At 33.9% G+C, this 20,834-nt stretch overlaps 1 protein-coding gene across 1 annotated transcript in view; it reads right to left on the bottom strand.

The window, feature by feature from the left end:
* Positions 1 to 20,566, bottom strand: part of LOC120354581 — an 83,030-nt gene extending 62,464 nt beyond the window's left edge. Inside the window, exon 1 of the mRNA XM_039441929.1 lies at positions 20,185 to 20,566. Within this exon, the coding sequence (XP_039297863.1) occupies positions 20,185 to 20,319 (135 nt within the window). The 5' untranslated portion in view covers positions 20,320 to 20,566. The remainder of the gene's footprint in view (positions 1 to 20,184) is intronic.
* Between the last annotated feature and the right edge of the window lie 268 nt (positions 20,567 to 20,834).

Genomic DNA, 20,834 nt, shown 5'->3' with positions numbered 1-20,834 from the left:
GTGATAATCAAGTGTAATATTTAACTATAATTTGGTGTTTTAATTTTTCTAAATTTGAAATTTGCATCCCATATTCATTTTTGGACGAGAGTTGAGCTTGAACTTTTTACAAAAGAAACATAACCTATTTTTTGGACATGTAATCAAAATTTGGGAATGTAATAGTTTTGGGTCAAGCCTGTTGTTCCTTCTCAATCATATTTATATGATTTTTTATTGTTTCCACGAATAAATAAATAAATTTCATAAATGACTTCTTGAATGTTATGATATAATACTTATGAAAATTTCTTTTTAACTACCTTTTCATCATTTCTAGGCTGCAGTCACCAATGTACTGATGAGGCAACAGCTGTCAAAAGTTCCCAACTGCTATTTCATCAATAATGATGCTGTGTTTGTTGGGCAACATGGAGAAGTCAAACGCCATCTTTTGTCAAAGGATGGTCTTCATCTGCCTCCTGCTGGAATTCCAGCACTTCTTGGTAAAATATTGAGACATGTGGTGAGTGTCATTGATTCATATTCATCTCCACCATCACCTAACACTCTGCCATCTCCTCCACTATCTTGGTTGAAATTTCACTCTTTTCCATCAACCTCCTATCTTCAACCTCAATCAGGGAAATGCTTTGAGAATCCCCAATCAAGTGGGCTGTCTTATATCACTCCAGTTGACTCTCACATCTCTGATGGGAGGGTGTCATACAGGGATGCTCTTCTTACTCCTGTTTCTATTGTTGGAAATTCACCAACTCAATCCTAACCAAACCCCTTCCAAGGCTAAACGTTGATATCTTCCAATACCAAGTCACCACAACTTATGCCATTTTCCATATCCAATCTTTCAAAACTCAAACCCAACAAACCAACCCAAAAAAGAAGAGTCATTCCCAATTCAGGAAACTTAGTTCAGAATAAGTCAAGAACAGCCAATTGCAACTCTCTTCCAGCTGAGAAACACACCTTGCTGCTTCATCCAATTCCAGTAACCAACAGATTTTCATCACTCACCAAACTCATATCATGTGAAGAATCTGCTGACTTACAGCATCATACTTTATCATTGCTATCTGGCTCTTCAAACTCCATATTTTCTGCGAAAGTTCCAGCCTCTTCCTCATGTAGAAGGAGGAGAAAGCCTAGGAGATTGCAAAATCATGAGAGAAGTTCGATGAGAAATGGGCTTGTGATGAGAAGAGACCTGAAAGGGAGAAGATGCTACCACATGATGTTGAGTTGGAGAGAGGAGATCTTGATGACTGTGGATCGGATGTAGCATCAGAGTATAGTTTGGTTGCTATTGAGAAAATTGAATTAGCTGAGATGAGTTATACTGAAGAGGTTTCCATGGATGTAGGGAACCTGTGTGGCATTCATTCAGCAGAGGAAACACTTCCAATTGACAGGGATCAGGATAATTCTCATGAGGCGAGGATATTAAAAGCTCCAGAATCAAACATTGTAGATAAGATATTGATGTCTGATGAAAGAGGTGGGGGAGATGAAAACTCGTATTTTCAAACTAACCCATGTCAACAATCCTTTTGTGTTATACAATCTGGTAGTATTTCTCAGGATAATGAGTTCTTGTTTTCATATCTTTCAAATAATAATCAATGTGTATGTATATCCACTTTGAACATTGTTTATATAAACACAGTTTCAAGGAGCATATTCACGCAGCAAAGTATTAATGATGTCATCATAATTATCAGGAGATGCTTATTATAGGAAAACTAAGAATGAGCTTGGTCCATCCCATGAAGAACCTTTCTTACTGGTAGATGAAGTTTCAGAGTTTCTTCAATTCAATGACATGATGTACTTCAGAATCAAGCATGAAATGGTTGGGTATGGAGTATAATATGTTGATGGTGTCAATGGATTGAATACTGAACTTCAAAATGTATTCATGCATGATAGTCAAAGTGGTTACATTTTTGTGGTACAGGGTAGGGCTTTTTCATTGTGGTGTGATGATGATAATGATTTCTATATGTTCAATTCTCATTCTGTCAATGAGAACAATGAGTCTGTTGATGGAGGAAAAGGTCGTGTATTCAAGTGTAGTAATCTGATGGCCCTTGCTCAGTTACTATTAAAATCCGCTCATATTTCACATGAACTTGAATGGGGGCATGCCTCTTATAATATCTACAAAATATCACCAACCATTTTTTCACAGGAAACAGCTCAACCTATCCTTCATAAGGTCATAGTGGTTGAAATCACTGGAGGAGATTCAGATGTTGAAAAGCCAGTCAGTCCATGAGGAGATAAAAATAGCATTGAATATTCCAAAATCATATATTGATGATTATAAGCTGTTCACAAAAACCTCAGTCATATTAGAAAAACATCCTGAAGCTGCAACTTCATCCCTAAATAATAAATATATCGACAACTTAAAAAACAATCACAATGATCTAGAACTTTATGCTCAATGTTCAGTTGTATTATCAGATAGAGACAATCAATCATTTACTGTAATTCCCAAGAATAAGGGGGGTAGGCCACCAAAGGCAAGAGTTGGAAAGCCCAAAGTATCTGACTCAACAAGTGCTGAATCTAATGATATAAACCCGAGCAAAAGACCTGGTAGGCCCCCTAAAAATAAATGATGCCCCACAAAAAAGTTTCAAGCAATGATGGTTGTAATAAAGTGATTTCTGATGTCACACCTGGTAGGCCTGCTATGGATAAGGGAGGATGACCTAAAACATCTAATTCTCCTACAGAGTTGAGAAATGATAGACTTCTAGGTCAGTATTCTGGGGAGGAGCTGAAATTTATTAAACCTTTCTATTTAAAAAATAAATCTCTACAATCTAATAATTGTTCCAGATGTCCCTTCTGCAATGCTAGGCTATTTGAAGAAGGAGCTGGAACAAATAAAAATGTTATTGTCAAATGGTGATGTTCAAATGGTGCAACACTTATTAAATTGCCCCCATCAACGAATAACCTACCTAACCTACTCTACCCTACTGAACTCAACTATACCCATCCCATCCCCCTTAACCTACTCTACCTAACCCACCTCATCTGAACTACCCCAACTAACCTGCTCTACCTAAACAAATATCCCACCCTACCTAGCCTACTACATCCAATCCACCCTACCCTAACTACTCTACCTAACCTACTTGGGCGGAGCCCGCCATCCAGCCGGAATTTTCTCGGGTCGGGTGGGTGCGGGGGGGAGCCAAATTTTCGACGATTTTTGCATGATGGAAAATTTGAAAAATTCCTAGCCAAACTGGGACATCTGACAATACCAACTTTCATCAGGATGCCTTCGGCCAGCACCGGTTTGTAGCAGCTGCTGTAACAAAAAAAATTATGAGAACACTAATCCTATCACACATTACTCATTACAATGCGAAAGAAAAGTATAAATGACAAACAATGTATGAAAAAAACTACTTTTTCTAGGTGGGATCGGCTGGAAAGATAAGATGAGGAGGAAGAATATTTTATAAATCATGGTTTATCATGTAATAGGCAGATTGTAGTAAAACATGAACAGAAAAAAGTGTTTAGAAAAACCGATAAAAAGTCTGGGAGAAATAATTTGAGAGGAAAAAGAGAATCTTCTGAGCATGTTATAAGAAAATTGTAATATTAATGAATTTCCAAAAAATATCCATTATTCAGTAATGGAATCATGCTTTTTATAATGTAGGATTAACAGTGCCCTACAATTAGTAGGCCTCTCACCTTGATATTCTAGAAACTCGAAATAGAATGAAATATATTTGGATAAAAGTCATTTATCTCTAGTTTTCCATACCGTATAGTATTTCTTTATTGGAAATTGAAAGCTGGTCTTGTTATGCATGATAGGCCTATCACTTAACTTTGCGGTAGCAAAGCAAGTAGGCCCCGCCCTCCAAGGTTGAAATGAAGGTAACGATTCCATTCTATTCCAATACGGTATTTCAATATGAAATGAATGGTGAGACTGAGAACCTTAAATCAATAGGACAAACCGTTTCAAAGCTATGTGGAGTGTTAATCACAGACTTGTGGCTTACTAAAAATCAATTGATATTTGCAATACTAATTAATGATCAGCATTATAATGACCACCTCCCAAATTGAAAAAATCAACTTAGAGATTCAATATTGCAGATCCTGGATGGAATGACTTCTTTTTTTATTAAATAGAATAGAATGACTTCTTCATTTCAATGACGTGGCGAAGTTTGGACTGTAATGTCCACTCAACCACAGTGTTTGTGGATGTCATGTTTAATGGCGAAATAAAGTTTTTGAGTCATACAGTGAAGTAGAATTTCCTATTCAAGCGGGATTTTGTCTGACTGATATTGATATTGCAAAAGTTGTTGAGCTTCGTGAAGCCAGTGATAGTTAAGCCAGTTACACACATAGATTTTTGGACGTTTGATTTTTTGCCGTCCTGATGAAATCTAACAGATTAAATGATACTTGAAACTCTTGAATACATTATATGTTTGCCAAGTTATGCAACTGTCGGAAAAGTATAATTATGAAATAATATCCTCCCCATTAATACGCGACCGGAATAAGATTGATACGATATCAGAGAAAATGCAAAATGCTAAAACTAAAGAAGACTTGTAAAATGCTGTGAGACCTCAAAATTAATCTATATGGTTCAAATTATAAAAGAGATAAAAAACTGAATCACCATTCATCCCCATTCAAAAGTATTCTCAACTCCGGCTACGAAATGATCTTGGCAATATAATATTTTGCTTGTATATGCTAAAAACTAACCACCTGAATGAAGTTAGTGAGGCGTGAGCTATTTTCTCTTTCTCCTTCATGTTGTGTAATGAAAAATCATGTTGTATTGTCTCTTGTGTGATAATTATATTTTACAAGCTCATTCCAAGCCTTGACTTGAAGAATCACAGATTAATCTAGAATCACTATGATTCTCAAAAATGTAGTAATTCCAATGATAGAGTTGACTCCTGTACAGGGGAGTATTGTTAGCATAACATTTGCTATTCTCTCAACTTTCCTTGAATTGGTTCCTGAGTTCCTTTTATAGAATTCAATTTGATATCTCTGATCTATTCCAATACTCAACCATGAAAACCAATTTTCGAATCAGAGTCTCAATCAGACCCTTTGGATATCGATCTTCTAGTAGTTAACAGAACCAAAATGCAAAGAGTATAAAAAATAACCCACCAGTCACTGGTTAATTGGCTGTGGTTGGGTGCAAAGTAAATGCTATTATTATTGTAAATGGAAATAGATACAAAATATCTCCACTTTCGAGGTGAATTCCATTTCAAAGACTGGAGAGATATCGGCGTTTTTCTTTCAAATAAGTAGTAAGATATTACAGGAACAGCATACCCAAACAGGGGCGTGGCCTTGCCCCCAGGACCCGGGGACCAGTGCCAAGGCCAACAACCTCCTCCTCTGAGGCTCTAAGCGGCAACCCCCCCCTCCCCCAGAGGGGGAGGGGAACTAAACCAGTTGCCTCAAGAGCTAAACAAGTTCCCCCTCATCATAGTCCCAAGCACACGCCCACTATCAACCACTTCCCACCTGAGGTAGTCTGCTATTTCAAAGGTATTGATGGTTTATCCGGTGAGTGCCTCCATCTAGCGGCAGAGATTCCAAACTGTTGCAAAATCAGTTATCGGTTATAGACAGTACCATAGATAAAGGTTAAGCATAGGATTTCTTGTCTTGTCTCTGACAGTACTGTCATAAACTGTACCGATATAATAATTTAGTTGTATTTATCAAATCAAACAAATTGCTATTGCTGAAGGAATCGCTTACACAATTATCTAATATTCTATAAGATTTTTAAAAACTGCAAACACTATCATGTAAGGAATTTATACTATAAAACCACTTTCTTGTTTCAAGTTCCAATGAGTTATTGTAATTATAATTCAGAGCTTTTTTTAAACAGGAAACAAATATAAAAAATGTACTATCCTGCTCTGTTTGTGATAGATGATTTGAATATGCATCTGAATCTAAATTGTCCTTTTCAACTGAATTTACCATTTCCTCTTCAAATGGAAAATCATTTTCTATACTCTGATTGAGAGTCTTTGGATTAGCATTCTTTTGTAATGTAGAATTTTTATCAATTTTTCTGAAAGCATAGGTGTAATTATCATTATTCAAGATAACCCGCAATGTTCGTGATAATTAATTTGAATTTACAATTTCCTTCTCAAGTGAAAAATTTGTATACTCTGATTGAGAGTCATTAGAACAATATTATTATTTTTTTGTAATGTAGAATTGATGTTCACTCTTTTAAAAGTATAGGTGTAATTATCATTATCCAAACATGAATTGAACACTGTCAAAATGATAGTATAGTTTCCTTTTGATGGACTATAAGTCGAATGTAATAAGATCACAATCTAAAAACTGTGATTGAATATAATTAACTATATCAAACTTTCTGAAACCCTCCGCACACCTCTCTCCATTCTCTCTTTGCAACGGTTCATAATATACTTTTCCACAATTGGAGTGGAGGAAACTGGTTTGCAAACTTATGCAGGATGAAACATGAAAACTAAATTTCATTTTTAATTTTTGTAAGTGGCCTACTATAAAATAGACCAGCTTTTCCACTCAACCTTCAGTCTTCACCCAGTGTTCAATGTGAGATTCATACAGAACCACCTATCAAGCAAATCCAAGGAATAAGGTAAGGCCTTTCAAAAATATACAACAAATATAATATACATACATCAAATACTTATTTCGATTCAATTTCTGATCATCTTTTTCAAATAAAATCATTCAAACTTGATTTGAGATGATTAAATGAGACTAATTCAACCTTCTCCATTTTAAATCTGATATTGTCAAAACTATTTTCAAGTTTTTCCTATTGTTTCTTCAAACTATTTTTTTTATGTTACCAAATCCACCTTTTCATTATCAAAGTCAGATCTTGTTAGAACCATTTTCTTATGCTCACATAACTGATTTTCTAAATATTCCCTAGCATCTATCTCATTACTTTCACCATGTGGAACATGTCCAAGCCTGTCCACAGACATGAGGTAACTGAAAAGCTAGATACGACATTTACTTTAACCTTCCCTAATACATTTCTACTCAACTAGATCAAAAATAACCTCCCACAATTGATTATTATCTGTGAATGTAATTATATGATTATCATTGCTACATCCATATTCCTCAATTACAATATATAAGAATTCATATACTTCAGATAAGATTGAATACTTTAAACTTGAATTCAACCATTTACTATCATCTGACAATTCTTTATCTCCATTATCTTCAACTTTACTATCATTCTCAATAAATTATTATGTATAAGACAAATAGTTCACAGTATTATTCTTGTACTGTTCCAGGATATCACCTTATTTTACAAACAACAAATTCCAACTTTACCAATCAAAGCAAGCATCATCCCATCAGCAATAGTGATTATCAAAGAAAATCACATGTTTGCAGAGAACAGTGAACTTTCGATCACCACATCAGGGAGTCATCTTACAGCAAACTTTGACTATACTAGACAAGGTATTATCAAGGGATTCCCATCAAGAGCGAACACTCAACAGTAGAAAACACTAGACTGGTGAGATCCGATTATTATTTATTATAAGAGTATTATGAAATATACATTAGAAAAAACTACAGCTATTGATGGAAATGTTGTTAAATATAGATTTTCGATCATTGAAACGCAGTTGGATTTACAGTTGATTTTAACAACTTTGAAAGAAACAATATTCAAGATTTTAATCAATGATTCAGTGATTTTTGATGGGAACATATGTTGGTTTATTGCTGTAAAAGTTCATCTGATAAAAATAGCACCTTTACCGCCAACATTGATAGTCAAGAACAGACTATGAACATGGAGACAATTGCAACATTTCATAGCAAATCTTATAATATGATTAATATAAATCAAAATACCGATGAATTAATACATCAATTTGATTTAGCATCTAGTAAGTTAAATACAGGTTTGGAGCAATTTGTTTCTCATGGTTCTGATTGGGTGGTGAATTGTATTTTAAATTTAGATATCAATTTTATAAAATATAATCCCATTTATGGTGGTGATTCAACATATATAGAAACACCACCAGAACTTGTCAACAAGAGAGTTCTGATAAACATTAAAAATAATGATTCATATTGTTTTCTTTGGAGCATCTTGGCTTTTTTTCATTATAGACGTAGTAATTTGAATGTTCAATACTTGAAACAATTTAAAAGTGAACTTAGAACCGATTCTATAAAATTTCCAATTTCTTCACGTGATATTTTAAAATTTGAAGGATTAAACCCAAGCATAACTGTTATAAGTTATGATATAAGCATAACTGTCATCGCCTATGACAGCGCCCGTAAGAAATTTTTCTCATACCGTGTGACTACACACAGAGAGAGAGTATAATATACATTTGCTTCTGCTATTTAGAGAATGTTACCCAAACTGTTCGCATTATGTTCTTATAAACACAAGTCAGAATAAGAATGGACTTAGCCATCTTTTATGTCATTTAAAAAATGGTAGAAAATCTGTTCATATATGTCCTTTCTGTTTTCACCGGTTTACATCAAATAAGAGAACTAATATTGATGGCAAGTTAAATTTACAAAAACACATTGAAATTTGTAGCAAATTCGGTGAACAGAAAGTCAGTCTTCCAAAGCCTGGGAAGAACATTCTTGAGTTTACAAACTATACATTTACAAAAAACTGTAAGTATATAATATATGCAGATTTTGAGTATTTTATAATACCAATGAATAATGAAAAAAAAGGGGGGAAGAAGTAGAAGAAGTCAGAGATAGCTCAGGTGAGGGTGAGTCACAAAGATTGAGGTCTTATACTGAAAAACGCGCCAGACATATCGCTTGCAGCTATGCTTTTGTTGTTCTGAATGAGAATAGAGAGATTTGTATGGGTCCATATTTGTTTTGTAGATGAAGATATTATTGGAAAATTTTTGAAACATGTTACTAATATTGGTGATGAACTCTACAAGGATTTGATTATAGAAACGCCCATGTTTGACTTAACAGAAGAAGAACAATCTATGTTTGATAATGCACAAACATGTGGATTTTGTCAAAAACCTTTTACACCTGCCAATATTAAGGTGAAGGATCACAATCAAGCTACTGGTCATTTTGAAAAAGCTGCTCATGCAACATGTAAACTTAGTGCTAAGAAACCTACTTTCATTCCTTGTGTATTCCATAATTTTAGAGGGTATGATAGTCATTTTGTAATACAAGCTTTAGCTTTCAATAACAATAAATTGAGATGAATTGCTAATAACAGTGAAAAATTTTTAACAATCAGTTTAGGTCATATTAGATTCATAGACAGTTTACAATTTTTAAATACTTCATTAGATACTTTAGTGAAGAATCTAGCTGATTGTGATGACTATAGAACAAAATTTAAACGACTGTGTTCAATTTTCAAGGATCAGTCACAACAGAAACTATTTTTAAGAAAAGAGGTATATCCATATTCTTATATTGATGGACCCCATAAATTCAATGAAAACTGGTTGCTATCTATGGAACATTTTTATAACAGTCTAACTGAGAAAGCTTTAGATGAAGTTGATTATAAACATGCACAAGAGGTTTGGAGGGTTTGTTCTATGAAAACTTTTGGTGATTATCATGATAATTATCTTTTGAGAGACATCCTCTGCTTATCAGATGTATTTGAAGATTTAAGATATATCTTCTATAAAAATTATGGTCTTGATGTAGCTTAATTTTTATCATTAGCTCATTACTCATTTCAGGCTATGCTATATAAAACTAAAGTTAAATTGGAATTATTGACTGATTCATGTATGCACCGTCTCTTTGAATCATCAATATGAGGTGGTTTATCTGTGATTCCAAACAGATATGTGGAAGCCAACAACCCCTACATGAATAATGTATATGATAGCGGAAAACCTACATCCTATTGTTGCTACCTTGATGCGAACGGCTTTTATGGTTTCTGTATGACAAATTATCTGCCATATGTTGGTTTCAGGTGGTTGACAGAGACGGAAATAACTTCCTTCAATGTATTTAACATTCCAGATGATGCTAAAACAGGCTATGTCCTAGATGTGGATTTAAATTACCCCTCTCATCTTCATGATAAACACAACGATTACCCTCTTGCCCCAATAAGAGGTTTACCACCTGTAGAGCTATTTTCCAAATATCAAAGAACCAACAATCAATGCACACAGAGAGTGTCAACCAAGCTTCTAGCCACACTGGATTGTAGAAAGAATTATGTATTACATTACCGAAATTTGAAACTATATTTGACACTGGGAATGGAATTAACAAAAATTCATTGTATTATCGCTTTTAGCCAATCTGCTTGGTTGAAAGAATATATTGACCTCAACACAAAACATCATCAGGAGAGTAAGAATGTATTTGAATCAACACAGTACAAGAATCTCACGAACTCGATTCATGGGAAATTAATTGAATGTGTTAGAAATAGATTGAATATGAGATTGATTACAGATGAGAAGCGATTAGTGAGAGTATTATCATGCCCAAATGTAAAGCAGTGGAATATGTTTAATGCAAATGTGATTGGAGTGGAGTTGAAAAAGTATGATATTGTATTGAACCAACCAATTTATTGTGGGTTTACAGTTCTAGATTTCAGCAAACTAGTTATGTATGACTCTCATTATAATAAGATTCTCCAAATGTATGATTACCAAAGGGTGAGAATACTCATGTCTGATACAGATTCTTTTCTTTATCATATAGAAACAGATGATTTTCACGAGGATATGAGAAATAATTCACATTTATTTGATATGAGTGGATACCCTCCCACCCACAAATGTTATAGTTTAACCAATTACAGGAAACTCGGTGTCATGAGGGATGAAATGTGTTCGCTTATAATAACAAAATTCTCAGGTTTGAGACCAAAGCTTTATTCTTTCTTATATGTGAATAAATCAAATGAAATCGCTAATAAGAATATAGCTAAAGGCATGTCACATTATATAATTGATAATAATTTGAAATTTGAAATATATAAGGATTCTCTATTCAATAGGAAGATTCATTATGAATCATCCAACATATTACGTTCATATCTGCATAATGTTTTTGAGATTAGGATATCAAAGATAGCTATTTCCCCACTTGATGACAAATTCTTTATTCTACCCGATAATATCAATACACTAGCCTGGGGACATAATCAGATTGAACATCATATTAGACTTGAAAAAGAGTTGAATGTAGCTGAAGAAGATAATGATGGAAATGATACAGAAGAAGTGTTGGTACAGTAAATCCCAATGCAGTGAACAGGATAACCTCAACCATATTGATTGTAATTAATATGTGTATAGAAGAAGCATGGATATGATTGAGACTTTAGTATCCATCTGCTAGTTGAAGAGAGAACAGGATAAAATGAGCAATGTACGAGAGCAGTTGGCAAATGAGTTGCATAAACCTGTCCGTAAGAACTTTATGAAAAGGAGTTATATTCTAAAAGGGGTTAATGACATGTTACAGGCAGACCTTATAGAAATGGGGGATTTTGTTAAAATGAATTCGAACTATAAATATATTTTAACTGTTATAAATGCATTTACAAAGTTTGCATATGCTGTGCCACTAAAGACAAAAACAGCTCGTGAAGTGAGTGATGCTTTAAGACCAATATTTAAGAGAAATCTTGGCATCAAGCTATTTTGTACAGACAATGGGAAGGAATTTTATAATTCTCAAGTAAAGGCTCTACTACAACATTATAAGATACATCACTATAGTGTCTACTCCAATTCTCATGCAGCATTTATTTAACGTTTCAACAGAACTCTAAAGTCGTGCATATATCATTATTTCACTGCAACTGGCAATTATGAATGGGAATCTTGGTCTTACATTAAAGGACTATCTTTTGTTCTTAGATGGAAGGGCTAAAAGAAAGTTTGGACATTTAAGATTCTGTTATATGTCGAAAAAAGATTTTGATAAGTTAAAACGTGAAGGGAAACGCTGTCCTGATGTAACAGATACATGTCCCTGTTCTTTTCTAGCTATGAAAGTATCTATCATACAAAAGCATATTAATGAGAATGAAACTTTAAAATCAGCTGGTGAAGATTTTTCTCACAATTTATCAGAACAGTGTGGTCTAGAAGCAGGATTAAAAGAGAAAAGTAATTGTCTGTAGCAATTATACTAATATTGTTATAATATTGCTTTCAGAGACATGGATATCATAGCTAGCATAATTCCACATTATCAATGTTGTATTTGTGTGACATTCTCATGAGTTTTGTTGATTTAATAGCGAATTACAGAAAAAACTTTGTAGACCTTGATGAATTTCTATGGTTTGTGAGACCAGGAAAAAGTGATTTAGAAAGACAGCTACATTTGAGTGTATGTTATTCTGGTAGCAAATTACTAAGTGAGAGGATATGCAGGAAATCTGCCTATGAGCTTCCTGAACGATGTTTTTGTGATTCATAATCATATTCTGTTTATAAAATTAGGGAATTCATCAAAGAAAGAGCAAAACCAGATATGGATACAGATAAACTTTTTATGGAAACAATGATTAAATGCGCAAATCTAGCTTACATTAATTTTAAGACAAAATGAAAAAGCTTTTTCTAAAATCAACTGTTAGTACATTATAAATTGAAAAAATTTAGTAATTAAAGATTGAATATATGTAGTTAATTCGTTTGCTTGTAATAGTTATTAATATGTTTTGAACATGAACATAGAAAATTGTATCATTAGCAAGGGTGGCATGTTTTGTAAAATACTTTTTTACAGTAGAAGATGAGTGTATATTCTGGAATATTATGTTATTTTCTGAATGTAGTGTATGTAATTTTTTGAGAGGTGAATATAATAGCATTTCATCTTGATTTTGTAGTCTATTATTTGTGAAAAACCTGTGTTTGAACTGTTAGTTGTAGGTGAAGTGTGTTCATGAACACATAAGACATGAATGATGAGCAGAATCTGAAGAAAGAAGAAAATGTACATGGAGATGAAGTTTAAATTCCTTTTTTAAATTTTTATGAACTAATTGTCACTACAAAAATGGCTGACATGAACAAAAGTAAGCATGGCATGCTTTTTCCAAATCATATCTGATCAATATCAGTTGGTGGTTCTTCTTCTGGCAAGAAAACATTCTCCTAAAACTTATTTTCCATAGAAAAACATTACATTTTCAAAGCTTATATTTGTTTAGTAAATCCTTATATCAGCCCAAGTATGTATTTTTGGAAAAAGTCTTCTCCACACTAAAATTCATAAAGTTTTCTATGTTGAATGATATTTCAAGCATACCAAGTACAAATGATTTAGAAAAGGATAGTTTGGTGATTTTTGATGACTTGCAATTGCAGAAAGCTGCACGTATTTGAGATTATTTCAGCATGGGGAGACATATGAATATTGATGTGATATATCTAAACCAGTCCTATGCAACTATACCTAAGCATATAATCAGAGAAAATATGAATCTGATTTTGATTTTTCGAATAGACTTACTTTCTTTGAAGCTAGTCCATAGAGATTTTGCAGAGTCCGATATGAACTTTAACACTTTCAAAAATATGTGTTCAGATGTTTGGATGAAGGGTAATGGACATAATTTTATCACCATTTGTACTGATTATAAGTTGCATGATAGTAGGTATAGATTAAATTTGGACACATTCTTGGATCCAACAAAGTTCAGTGATGAACATGGAGAGTTAGTTTAGCAGAATAAATTATAATATTGAGTTAGTTGTCAAACCGTACTCTTATTGAGTGTTTGCTGTAAATATGGGTGTAAGTAAGATTGTTAATAGAGGAGGTGGGGTGAAGGTAAAAGAGGAAAGAATAGGAAAGATTACAGATGTGAGGGATGGTAGAGATGTGTTAACAAATGAAATTCATGATTTGAGAAAATCAATTGTTGAAAAATATAATATTCTATGAGGTATGCAATCTGAATCAGAGTTGAATTTGGAGAGACGATTAGCACCAATTAAAAATCCTCTTCAAGAATTAAAAGAATCATCAATGAAAATTGAGAAACAAATCAAAAATGGAATAAATGATTCTGAAGGTGAATTCTATATTAAGAAAGAGGAAGACCCAACTGATGATGAAGATTCTGTAGATGATGATGATGAAGATGAATCTGAATATTTCAGTGATGAAGAAGGGAAGACTGACAAAGGGCTAGATCCACCTCCTTTAAGCAAATCTTTCCTAATTAGGGAAACCATGTTACAGGATATACTTGACAGTTATTTGGATACTTTTCATTTGTTAAAAAAGAAGTCTATTCCATTAGGTATACAGTATGATTCTAAAACAAGTTCATACTTCATGGGAAAAAGTCATGATCACATTCACAGATAAACATATTTTTGTTGGAAAAGGTAAATTCAAAATAACAAGAGGTTTACTAGAATTATTATTCAAGGCGCAACCAAATAAGGATTATTGTAGCATGAATGATTTTCGCAATTATAAAAAGATTCTAATTGCAACAGGTGCACATTTAAACAGACTGGGTTATGTAAAAAGGAATAATGGGATTAAATTGCTGTTAGTTCAGAAACTATTCATCAAAAACACGTAGAACTACACGCTCAACAATGAGGAAAGGATTGAATTTCTTGAAGAATATAACAAGTAATAGATCATATGTTTACTATGATAATCCAAATGAGTTTGTTACACGTTTGCAAATGCTATTAAAATCGCATAAAGCTGGTAACAATTCTCATTCAATCAAAATAAATTCAATTTTAGAAGAACTAAGAGAATCGCATATAATTTATTGATAGGTGGGTGGGTAGCACAATTAAGTTATTGTTAGTATTCAAGAGATAGTCTAGATGGGAAGATGGTAACGTTGCGCTGTCATACTAGTAAAAAGAAGACTAACACATACAGATAGAAAGGGGTGATTGGTAGTGGTTTATTATCCACATTGGGTAATATTGCTAAAGGTATTGTGAATAAAGCGGGTAGCATTACTTCAGGCGTTCTGAATAGGACAATGGACTCCCTACCAATTGAGCTATACCTTCCAGGGGTCCTATACTAATACTGCGGTCCCAGCACAAAGCTAGACAAACGGCTTAAGCGAGGTGATCAAGGAATTAATTCCTTGGATAAAGCTTGTCATATTCATGATAAAAGTTACTCACAATCTTCAGATAACTTATCACGTTCAAGAGCAGATAAAATTTTAGCAGTTAGTGCTTGGGCGATATTCAAGGATCCCAAAACAGACTATAGTCAGAAGGTATTAGCATATTTAGTCACATTAGCAATGAAGACAAAGTCGGCAATTGGATCTGGAATGAAATTACCACATATTTGTAGAAAAAGGTCAACACAAAAGAAGTCCAGCAGGAAAGGGAGAAGTGAGGGTGTAACTAAAAGAAATAGTGAATATTTATGGAGGGAGGCGATCTAACGTTTGATGAATCATGTTAAAGGAAAAGGTTATTATCTCAGACCATACCTCAACTACTTTGGTGGTGGTAGCGGTGGTGGAAGAGTATTGGATTCTCCATCTGGATCAGTGCCACCTCATAATGTGCATGGTCTATTGATGAGGGAAAGTAAGAGGAGAAGGACATCAAAGCAATCAAAACATAGAGCAAGAGGGAGATCAAGGAAAGGTAGTAAAAAATGATTGCCAAACTCAGTAAAGCTATGTCTGGTCATGATCTAAAACAATGGGTGGGATTGTTAAAAATTCCGCTGCATGGTGTGTATATTCTTGATATGCTGCCAAACAGAATCCATCATGATGAGATGTCTATTGTTAATCTGGATTCTCATACCGGACCGGGTACACATTGGGTGGCCTATGACAAACAAGGTGATAATGTATACTATTTTGATCCCATAGGCAATCTACAGCCACCATTACAATTGGTGAAGTAGTGGAAGAAGCAGGAAGTTGTGAATGTATTTTAATGTATTTGTGGTCACCTATGTTTATTATTCTTGTCTGGTCAGTTGTAACTATTTTTAGGTGGAGGTAAGTACTACTACCATGATTAATATGGTTGTGATAACGCTTTCTGGAAAGAGTAGTGATTTATATGAAAATCTACCACAAGTTTCGGATTTAGATAATAATATGGAATATGGGATTGAATTAGTGAACCTGTGGACTTTCAATTCTATTCCAAATGTTATTAAAGGGAAAAATTCCAGTTTCAAATATGGTGATCAATTTATAATGCTTGAAACAGGTTCTTATGAAATTGATAATATCGTAAAAGCAATAACAGAAAAATTGAATGTAACTAGTAAAAGTCTAGTTATACGTGGGAATAATAATACAATGAAAACTGAAATCTATTCTGATAGACCTATTGATTTAACTCATAATGATTCAATCGGTGCAATACTGGGTTTTGAACATAAGGTGCTAAGTCCAAATATTTGGCATTATTCCAATAAACCTGTTTCAATATCAAACATCACATGTTTAGAAGTTTCATGTAATTTGGCTTGTGGGAGTTATAGCGATGGTGAGGAAAAACATACTATTTATGAGTTTCTTCCAAAGGTTCCTCCAGGATATTTAATTACCCTACAATGCATGATTTTTTCAAAATTGTAAAAATAAATGGATTTACTTAGATTTTGGTTTTATTAGTAGAGGAAAAATAATAAAAAAAATTTTCACTCACCATATCAGCCCCCCCCCATGATTTTTCCGATGGTAGCCAAATGGCAACTTCATGCAGTGAAGGTGGTTTGCCATCAGTAAGTTATCTTGAGAACTCATTGGTACACAATTGATACAACTTCTCTATTCACATTATTTATTATCACAATTCATTTATTACACTCAATCACTGTATCCTGTTACATTTGTCTTTAATTTCAAAGCATTTTAAACCCCTCCCCCCACCCATGAAAAGAATATACCCAAATTGAATAGCAATAACCTAAACCTAACTTGGACAATAATAACTCTAAATTGAAATGTTTATGAGAAATAAAGTAGGCTGCACAACAACTACTCAGAGGAAATAATAATAGCTTGAACATAAAAACCATATAAATTTGGAAAAAAATTAATTAATTAGGGCAATAATAAAACCTATCTGACTATAATAAATCTGAATAAACACTCTTCTCTAAAAAATAACTTACTAACAACTCTAGTCTAAAAGAATATCATATTATTCATCAATATTTGTTTATCTTCTATGCTTTCAATGTTTTCTCAGTATGATAGCTAAGGAAACAATTGTTTTTGTTGTTGAAACACAAGTAGACCTGACATTTCGAACATTTCACTCTTGTGTATCCCTTACATGCAGGAATTTTGCACTTCTGTTTTTTTGGAATATGTTCCATCCAATGGTCCATGCGATCAAGCCGAATATCATCAGGAGTATCCCTACTGGCGCGCTGACGTTTTGGCTGATGCTCCTCTGCTTCAAAATTTGAAGGACGACCCCTGCTCTTCATACTTGAAGTTCCAATCTTGCAGAGAACTTCTGCCAACTCCAATCTGAAGTCCAGCAAGCTCATTGTCTTCTTGGACCCATCTGCTTCAAAAACTTTTTTGTACAAAATCCAAGAATTCACAATTGAGAGGTCCAGAAGGTGGTAGAAGATCCTCATATACCATTTTTTTGTTCTCATAGTTGTCCTGTATCTCCCAATCAGACTGTTGGTTAGGTCCACTCCTCACATGTGCTTATTATATGTCAATATAACATCTGGACAAGAAACTGTATCATAATTTTTCGTTTTCCTATTGAAACGTTTCACATTTTTTGTGGGATTTGTACCAGCAAACGATGAGAGCATATTTACTATACGGTTACTATACGGTTGTCCCACCAAGAAATGTTTGAGAGTTCATGCCCATCAAAATTACCCACAAATTCCACAGTTGTACCTCGAGGTTCTTTTTTGAATAAATGTTCTTCTGGAAGCTTGCAATTTGTTACTCGGTTCCGTCTCACAGTTCCCAATGACAAAATTCCTCGGCTCTTCAAGTACAGCATAAGTGGTATGCTTGTATAATAGTTGTCGAAAAAAACTTTATGTCTCCTATTCTCAGCAACTGGTCGGCATAGTCTCACAACAACGTTGCTTGAAGCTCCTAAATCTGGCTCATTTTCTTTTCTGTTTGAGTTGTCATTCTCCTGTCCTGAATACACTTCAAATGAGTACATGAAACCGGATACTCCACTCAATAAAAATAATTTGAAGCCATAGTGGTGTGGCTTGTTTGGCATGTATTGTTTCATATGATGTCTTGTTTTGGTTGGACACATCTGTTCATCCACAGATAGTGACTCTTCCATAGGTATTTCCGAGCACTTTTTATTCAAATGGTCAATGATAGGCCGTAATTTGAAGAGTTTGTCATGTCCCTCCTCACCTCTAGGAATTGCTTTTGTGTTATCATTGAAATGTACCCATCTTCTTATATTCTCGAATTCATTGACTGTCATTGTCTCTGACACAAGAGGAATTCCTAATAGTCTATTCCAATAGTATCTCACATTAGTGATGGATACAACTGACATCACAACACAAATACCAAGGAATTTTCTAATGTCATTCACAGATATTTTACATGGCCGCTGCGGTTGAGTTTGAACACTGTACAATGTACTTTGATCAGAAATCAAATTCAAAATGTCTTTATCAAAAAAATACGAGAAGAAATCATATGGAGTTTTCAAAGATTTGATTATTTCTGGCAAGTCTGTGAATTCCGTTTCAATTTTTTGCAGATTTTGTTTTTTCCAAATTGTATTTTTTCGTAGATTGCTTGAAATTGGGTGATCTGGTTTTTTGGTTCTGGAAGCAGTAGGTGGATGACAGATACCAGAGCTTGTACTGGGTTGATTGGTTTCCACATTACATTGATCAGTCTCTAAATTACTTACTATCGATTCAGATTGAGGTAATATTTCCTTATCTAATATGTTGAAAAGAGCATTATTTTTTGGGACTGGTTCATCTTCATCATCATCACTGTCGTACTCACTTCCACTTGGAATGTCAACACCAAATAAAATGTTTTCTTGTAGTTGTAATGCCCCATCTTATCCCACTAAATATATTTCTTCATTTGAACACATTTCAAACTACTAAAACAAACACATTTCACACTACTAAAACAAAATATAACTTGAAAACACCGATATTTCAACAGATAAACTACCAAAACCGTACGTGATTCAATCACAAACAGGAAACACAGAATACAAACATAACCTGCAAACTGAATAGATATGTAGATGCATGGAGTTGCCAGTCAGCAACTGGATAAAAATTGCAAATAAAAATTTTTTAGAAGATGAAACACATGTTTTCAATAGGTAAATTATATTTTCAAGTTATGATTGTATGATTTATATTTTTTATATCATAAATTCATAAACCCAATTTGGTAAATACACATTTGAAAATGAGTGTTTTTGAATTCCTTGACATCTAGGAGGCCTTGGAAATAATGTTGTTCTAAGAGCCTTTCACGCTATCTGTGTTATAAGAAATGAACTAGAATGATAGCAGATGATAGCATCTATCACATGAATGCATGAGGTAGCCAATTGGTTTTTATTGAGAATAGAAATAAGCTTTCTTAAAGCGGTAGCCGTTTGGCTACTTCATGCACTGTAGGGTTAATGAGCCACCAAATCCGATTGTATATGTGGGTTTAAATACACACAAGTTTCAGTGCATTAATGTCAGAGTGACTGACCAAAATGGATCTGTAGTCGATTTCAGAGGAGATAGATTGACAGTTAAACTACATATACAAGAGAAGAAGTGAGATGGGATTCATTGTATTCAAATCGCATACCTCAAATCATAATCCATGCAGAGGAGATGAAACTTTTGAGAGGATGAAGATGATATTCCTTACTCTTCTAATTTCCTACATCATCTAGAAGTACCAATGATGGTTTATCCTCCTGGTGAATACATCTCATAACATACTTCCCATTATTAAAACTTTCCAAAGTTTGTCCATTTACATCTAAAAAAACCTTTCTGGCGAAAATATGTCAAAAAACAATGTTGTCCTCGCTTATTTTTCTCATATAATCACAACACACTTCTCAATCCGAATGGTGTACAAACTATTCTCACCTTATATACTGGATAGCTGGAGTCAGACTTTAAGTCACGTATCTGCACAATGGCAATACTCTCCCCTGATGTCTCATTGAATTTAGTCAAATTGAACTGCTGCTGCTGCTGCATCATGTAGGAGTAGAATAGCATGTCTCTGCACTCAACTGTTCTTGAACTGGGAATGAAAGCCACTTCAGTATTGTATGCGGTATCACACTGTTTTCCCCCCTCCACTCATCAAGGTTTTCATGTTTAAACCGGTTTGCAGTTCAGGAACATTCAATTTCATAGGTCTGTAATAACATAGGTAATCATTTATATCATAAACATTCACTGTGTTTAGAAAAATTAATTTTAATTGTTCAGCAATCATAACATCACGATTTTCACATTTTGCTTTTGCGATAGCTTCTTCACATAAATCAAACCAGTCTATGTAATCATGTAATTTCGATTCCAATTCTATATCAGCATACAACCAACATTCGGGATCCATTACAACAATGATCAGATCTGTTCATAACAGCACACTGGAATGGATTCTGTTTGTAGCAGAGTTTTTATATGAATTGGTACCAGAACTGAAAAATTTGCTGGATTAGCAATATCACTCTCGCCTTGTGCATGTATAATTGATATCCACACCATAGACAAATTACCTCTTG

The sequence above is a fragment of the Nilaparvata lugens genome, chromosome X (genome assembly GCF_014356525.2).
Source record: "Nilaparvata lugens isolate BPH chromosome X, ASM1435652v1, whole genome shotgun sequence".
Classification (NCBI taxonomy): Eukaryota; Metazoa; Arthropoda; class Insecta; order Hemiptera; family Delphacidae; genus Nilaparvata; species Nilaparvata lugens.
The sequence above is the reverse complement of the archived record's forward strand: the minus strand, read 5'-3'. Positions and strand labels throughout refer to the sequence as shown.